General features: G+C 37.0%; 1 protein-coding gene across 1 annotated transcript in view; it reads left to right on the top strand.

The window, feature by feature from the left end:
- The window catches only part of zgc:92275 (cholesterol 7-desaturase nvd), a 21,260-nt gene extending 15,200 nt beyond the window's left edge, over nt 1-6,060 (top strand). Inside the window, exons 5-7 of the mRNA XM_059357448.1 lie at nt 51-170; nt 1,546-1,722; nt 5,622-6,060. Coding sequence (XP_059213431.1) covers nt 51-170; nt 1,546-1,722; nt 5,622-5,783 — 459 coding nt within the window. The 3' untranslated portion in view covers nt 5,784-6,060. The remainder of the gene's footprint in view (nt 1-50; nt 171-1,545; nt 1,723-5,621) is intronic.
- The last annotated feature ends 1,434 nt before the right edge of the window (nt 6,061-7,494 follow it).

Consider the following 7,494-nt stretch of genomic DNA (forward strand, 5'->3'; position numbering starts at 1 on the left):
TGTGTGTGTGTGTGTGTGTGTGTGTGTGTGTGTGTGTGTGTTGACTGAAGGCTGAATGGGCCCCAGAGTCAGAGCCCAACACTCATTGTTCTCAGATGTTGCTGCGCCACCAGCTGACTGTGTTTGGACTCCACTGGTCTCTGCTGGATGTTAATGTTGTGGTCAGACAGGTACAGTAGCCTCTACATCATTCAGAAGGTTTCATGTAAAAATGACTTCTTCTGTTTTTCTGAAGGAATTCTCTTAGTGCAACTTTTAAATGTTCACGTAAACAGAACATAACCCAAAGGACATGAACTGTAGTGCAACAACAACAAAGGCTCTTATTACAAAACCAACAATCTCCAACGTAGAACAATAGTGGGCAAAACTCAGATACAGCTGAGAAAAAAAAGCTGAGCTCATGCAAAAACACGAAGTGCCTTAAACGCCTTTTTATCTTGCCTTGTGAATAATATATGATAAATAACTGTACCCTAAAAACACTAATCTGTGTTAATTCACAATCACTATGTTTATGATCAACGGAGACGCTGTGCATAATTAGCCATGCTGCTTTGTTTATGATCAGCTGCTGACGTTGTGCTAACTGTGCAACTTGTGTCCATACTAATGAAATAAATTGGTTAAAAAATATTTTTCTAAATACAGCAATATCATAGCTGTATCCCTCAAAAGTGTAAAAGTAAAAAAAAGTTGCATAAATACTTTTCAAACCACAGGAAATGTATTTTGAGTGTGTTCATTACTTACTTTTTGAGATCAAATATAACCAAAATAAAAGGCACATTGTACAATTTGCAAAAACACAGCATGTAGATCAAAATAACCTGTTTACAATAGTTCAATCAAATGTTTAAATACCCAAAAAATATTAAATCATGAATGTAAATGCAGGATGCAGTGATCATCCGTGTGTGTGTGTGTGTGTGTGTGTTGGTTGGTGTGTGTGTGTGTGTGTGTGTGTGTGTTGGTTGGTGTGTGTGTGTGTGTGTGTATGTATGTGTTGGTTGGTGTGTGTGTGTGTGTGTTGGTTGGTGTGTGTGTGTGTGTATGTGTTGGTTGGTGTGTGTGTGTGTGTTGGTTGGTGTGTGTGTGTGTGTGTGTGTGTATGTATGTGTTGGTTGGTGTGTGTGTGTGTGTGTGTGTGTGTGTGTGTGTGTGTGTGTGTGTGTATGTGTTGGTTGGTGTGTGTGTGTGTGTGTGTGTGTATGTGTTGGTTGGTGTGTGTGTGTGTGTTGGTTGGTGTGTGTGTGTGTGTGTGTGTGTGTGTTGGTTGGTGTGTGTGTGTGTGTGTATGTGTTGGTTGGTGTGTGTGTGTGTGTGTGTTGGTTGGTGTGTGTGTGTGTGTGTGTGTGTGTGTGTGTGTGTGTATTGGTTGGTGTGTGTGTGTGTGTGTTGGTTGGTGTGTGTGTTGGTTGGTGTGTGTGTGTGTGTGTGTGTGTGTGTGTGTGTGTGTGTTGGTTGGTGTGTGTGTTGGTTGGTGTGTGTGTGTGTGTGTGTGTGTGTGTGTGTGTGTGTGTGTGTGTGTGTGTGTGTGTCCAGGTGGGCCCTGGCCTGGTGTACATGGTGTTTGAACACAGTTTCCTGGGTCGTGGTGTGTTGTTCCAGTGTGTGACTCCAGTGGAGCCTCTGCTGCAGTGTGTGTCTCAGACCATCTACTACCAGGCCAACGTTCCTGCTCTGGTGCCCAAGTTCCTCCTCACAGCAGAAATCATCCAGGTACAGACGCTCTTCTTCTTCTGCTGTCTCTGTCTTTCATCCTGCAGCTCCTTCAGATTCAACCTGCAGCAGACTTTACATCAGAATGTACAGAGTAGATGAAATGCATTTATAATAATATACTGTCCTACAAAGTCTAACTGCAGTAAATACAGTTTTGGTTGAAATAGAGTTTTAACTAAAAATGAACTCCTTGATGTCTGTTTAATCTTGTGACAAAGTTTTAGATTTCAATTTTATTTTATTGCAGAGAAATAATGACATAAAAATTGCAGTAACTACGAAATCCAACTCAAAATCAAAGCAGACTCATAGACTGTATATATATATATCTATATATATATATAAAGCAGACCGCAGTAAGTTCACTTCCCACGGTATATTGATTGGTTTGGTTTATTGGTTTAATATTTTTTCCCTGACTGTATTTTTGGTCATTTTTGATCATTTTAACATCTATTTTTGGTCATTTTGTGTCTTTTTTACATCTATTTTTTGTCTTTTTGTATTTCTTTTTTGACCATGGGATATATATATATATATATATCCCATATATATATATATATAAACGATATTTATACAATATTTATACGAATTTATACATAAAACCAAAGCAGACTGTCTGCTTTGACTGTGATAAAGTGTAGCCTTGTATATCTTATTCCATAGGGAAATTATGGAAATGATTATCTAGATAGTGATCAAGTAAAAAAGTGAGATAGAATTACATTAAGACTAAAATAAAAAAAATAAAAATTTGGGGTCAAAGGTCAAATAAATTGTCTTTATTTTTTAGCATATATATAACATCATCAATACAAAATACACAAAGTGTCATATCACTGACCTACTTATGACAATTTGGCTGGCCAGTTAAAAAAAACGTTTAAAAAATTCAATATATATATATATATATATATATATATATATTCTATATATTTCTGTAGAGATGATTGTGTACATTTTCCTCTCACTTCAGTGTAAGTCTGCCTCCTCATTGGCACCAGAAGTAACACCACACAGTCACACAAAAGGTGTAAATAGTTCTCATTAAACTTGATAATTAACTGTGTGGTGAAAAAACAAAAAAGGTAAACTGATAAGTTGGTTCAAAAGACCAAAAATAAAAGTGTGTTCCTCAATGTTAATGAATGGGTTTACACCCAAACTGCCCAAAGAAAAGACTGATATGAAACAGAGCAGATTGGTTTAATGCTTTTTTCCATGACTGTATTTTTGGTCATTTTGTGTCTTTTTTGATCATTTTTACATCTATTTTTGGTCATTTTGTGTCTTTTTTGATCATTTTTACATCTATTTTTGGTCATTTTGTATCTTTTTTGATCATTTCTACATCCATTTTTGGTCATTTTGTGTTTTTTTCTTAATCATTTTAACATCTATTTTGGTCATTTTGTGTCTTTAATCATTTTAACATCTATTTTTTTTGTCATTTTGTATCTCTTTTAATCATTTTTACATCAATTTTTGGTCATTTTCTGTCTTTTTTGATCATTTTTACATCTATTTTTGGTCACACATCACACTTTGTTTAAGGAGCACATTTTAATATTCAGTGTTTTTTTTTTTTGCACATGTTGACTGTACAGAAGAGATAAAATAGTTTTATGAATCACTTCTTCATTTTGTTTATGCATGTGGTATTCAGACGAAGGGCCACCGTGACAAAATTTAATTTTCTAGGACATTTCAAGAGGCGGAGTTAGAGTGTGGAACGAAATGTCAAATCTCTCAGCTGCTGATGGAAAAACTGTAGAGTGACATTTAATCAGCAACACTCCCCACAGAAATCCCTGCTGATTCATTATAATAAATTACATTTGCATGCTTATTAATTAATATTTAATTTTAACCTCTTGGCGTTCTGATGTAATGTACCCTCGGTACATTGGGCTCACGGGATAATTTTACAGTTACAGAGAAGATAGTTATTCACTTTTTATCATGTGGGATGTTGTTCTTGAAATTTTTCTGAAACTTTACAACCATAAACTAGTTAAACAGGCTTTTCAGAAGATGTCTGGCTTCTTGTTTGGTGTATTTTTGAAAAAAGAGTTTCACAGCAGTTTAAAGAACGATTATCAAAGCGCTACAAATACAGAAACCTCCAAAATGTCTAAAGTATCGGGTAATATGAACAATGTTTTTCTTAATCCAAAGTTTAAGTTTTTCTGGTTATCCAATCTCTACGAATACAGAAACCTCCAAAACGTCTAAAGTTTTTTAAACCAAATCACAACATGGATTTTACTATGTTGGTCCGAAGGTCTTAATGTATTGATGTAAAATTCCCTGAGGGTTTATGACCTTTTTTATCCATTCATGAATTAAAGAAATGGCCTAATTCAGCACCAAATGTATGCAAAAAGCTGCCTCAAAAAGGCCAATTCTATCCTGAAAGACTCATCACGGCCCAGTCACAAACAGTTTGAACTGCTGCCATCAGGCAGGAGATACAGATCCATAAAAACCAGGACAAAGCAGTTTTTCTAAGTTTGACCCTTTGCTAGTTACTGCATTTAGACTCTGTAGAGCAGTATTAATATTCATATTTAGTCAGTGTATATGTTTTATTAGGGCCACGGGGCAATCGCACAGAGCACTACTGTTATACTGTGGATTTTTTGTTCTTCTTCTTCCGGATGCAATTTCGTCCCGCTACTAGTCCTACAACTTGAAGAGTTGCAGGACAAATTATATATCAAAACGTGCGGTTTGATCGGGATCAGTGTGCTATTACTTTTCTCTACGGCAACGTAAGTCACAAAAAACTGTCGAAAATTTTGCATTGAAGTGAACAGGACGGCCGAAAAAAAAAGAGCGAAAAAGAACATTAATTGGAGATTTTTAAACGTCTACTTCTCCGGCATAATTTCACCTAGAGACTCCATTTAAACTTTAAACAGTAGACACAAGTCTTGTGTATCGGTGTATTAATCCACGTTTCGATAGGTCATATAGTTTTTTATCAATCCCTGTTCAATGACCATGATCATTTTTGGAGAAATTCTGAGATTATAATGGGTGTGTATTGCACGGAATGTTCGTGTCACAGTGTGTGACATCATCACCAGAGTGTAGAGGGAGAGAAAAAAATTGTCAAAAAATAAATTTGAAAACTGCGCTCCAGGCCACAAATTCCACTCTACAGAAATAATTTATACATAGAAACGTAGGAAAATTAGTCTTCTCCCTCACAATCCTCTGGTAAAGCTGTCAGAGTTATAGTTTGGGCGTAGGACACACAGATGATCCACCAACACCACCAACAGCCTCATTGGCTCCCATATTAAAAACGCAGGATGATTTCTGAAAAAGGGAGATGTAACAGTTTATTTAGATCGCTCTAACAAAGCTATTTTTTCATTTTCTTAAAAAAAAACATATGTAGACGTTCAGGAAGAACTCAGGACGCTCAAAGTGAAGTCGGATCAATGATAGGTATTATGGTTTTGCCAAAAATGCTTTCTGTTCAAGTCCAGAAATTCCAGTCTGTCCACCTCTGGCTGCTGTCACTGTGCCGGAACATTCAGGTGGCAGTTAATTCTGTTGATTGCCTTTGATCTTTGATGTGATTACAGTTACTGATACACACACACACACACACACACACACACACACACACACAGGTAATTTTATGCAATTTTTTGTTGTAGGTGTGCTCCTTGTATATTATATAGTATCATAACATTACTAGTAATAATTGTTATAAATCTCTGAAGAATCTCATCATCCGGCAGTAGCCCCCGTGGCCCTTTCACAATTTCCCCAGAGGAAATTTTCTAGTTAATATTCATATTTAGTCAGTGTTTATGCTTCTGTAATCCTGGTTTACTAGCCTGTGCAGTGACCTCCTCCTGTTTCCTTGCTGTGTCTAGTTTGAGCGTGACGTGATGATCTGGAACAATAAGAAGTACGTCTCCAAGGCTCTCCTGGTGAAGGAGGACTCAGCCATCCAGAAGCACCGCCGCTGGTACAGTCAGTTCTACAGCGAGAACAGCCCGCGGCTGCAACACCAGCGGGACACGCTGGACTTCTGACCTCCTCAAAATATACAGGAGGAGGAGGAGGAGGAGGAGAAGATGTCACGTCAGGGCTGACATTAATCAGAGGAGGGAGGCCTCTATTGATTTCTATCTGTCACGTATAACAAATGAACGGAGGAGAGGATGTTTGTGGAATTAAACCTTTTTGTTAAATCTTATAACCTCTAAGTCTTAACCCTTTGATGCACAACATATAAACACCTTCTAATGCACAACATGGGGCAAAAATGACCCGCAATGATTATTTCATGCTGCTGTGTGTTTGAATATCTTTTTTTTATTACAACAGATCATTATATCCATTTTTTCAGTTTTTTTTCAGAACCAGTGCTAATACACAAAGCTAGAACCAAAATGTTGTTGTTCTGTTGACAATAAGCCGTTTCAATCTGCAACATGTGAATAATTACATACTGTGAGATATTTATAACCAGTAAACAATCTTGTGCTTGTGACTGTTTCAGCTGATTCTGTTTCTTTCTCATTTTATCCTTTTATCTGCGTTAGAAGATATTAATCTGACCTTCCAAACCGTGATGACTTGAACTCTATTATGTGTAATAGTTGGCCAGTAGCTCAGCTGCAGGTGGAACGGCAGCTGTGTTAGTTTTCAGATTGATATCTCAGGTTTCTCCACAGGCAGCTGATTGTGATTTGTTTTAGTCACAGCAGTGTGCAATGACACCTAAAGTACCACTGGACCTCATATTTGTGTATTTCACTGCACTGGGTTGTAAACTATGATTACAAACACTGCAAAAAAGGTCTAAAAACAAGATAAATGATCTAACATTTCTAAATCTAAAGTTTTTTTTATCTTGATAAGAACCAAATAATCATCAGGTCACTCTGCTCGGGCCAGTTCATCACTGCTGGCAGCTTTAATTTATCTGGTTTTAAGAGTTAATTTATTATTTTAAGTGTTCAACATGCTTATTTCTAGATCTAATAATCTTAATTTAAGAAATCTTTGTCAAGGTAAATTATCTGTCCATGCAGCAAGATCATTTCCCTCAGATTTACTGTTTGATCTGGTTTTTAGGCTAAACACCTTTTTTTGCAGTGTGCACACTGACTAAATATGAATATTAAAAGACAGATATGATTTTTATAGGCTTGTTGTTCTTTTTTACGACTTTCAGACCATTAGAAACATGTTTGTTTTTTATTCCCAGCACTTCCTCTAACCCTCATTTACTCATAATCAAGCTGTTTCACTTAAACAGTGTGCAGAAGGCACTAGGGGACAAATGTCATAATTTTCAACATTGTTCCGAGCTCCAAGTTCCGACTTTCAGTGTAAATTGACCACACCATAAGACGTTACGGTAAGAAGACCCGCCTTCAAAATTAAAAGCAAACACATGTAGCTTTCAAAATAAGAGCACATGGATGTGTTAGCAGAATCCACCAAAACTGTCAAAATAAGACGCCTTAAATAAAACATAGAAGAACCCTTATTCTCCTTTACAATAATTCATTAAAATATGCAATGATTAAGATGGTATAGTGGCATTAGTTAAGTGCGAGAGGCACCAAATTTAGACTTTTAGGGCAAAAATGTTCTCCAAGGGAGCATGGCCCCCGGACCCCCCCACTCTGTTCGGGTCCCCCCATCATAGTCTCAGAAAATCCTGTGGGAACACTGGTTCTAAAGGCTTGACAGACTGGACAGACAAGAAGTTTCCCAGCAGTATGTTCAGGG

The sequence above is a fragment of the Centropristis striata genome, chromosome 19 (genome assembly GCF_030273125.1).
Source record: "Centropristis striata isolate RG_2023a ecotype Rhode Island chromosome 19, C.striata_1.0, whole genome shotgun sequence".
In the NCBI taxonomy this organism is placed as follows: Eukaryota; Metazoa; Chordata; class Actinopteri; order Perciformes; family Serranidae; genus Centropristis; species Centropristis striata.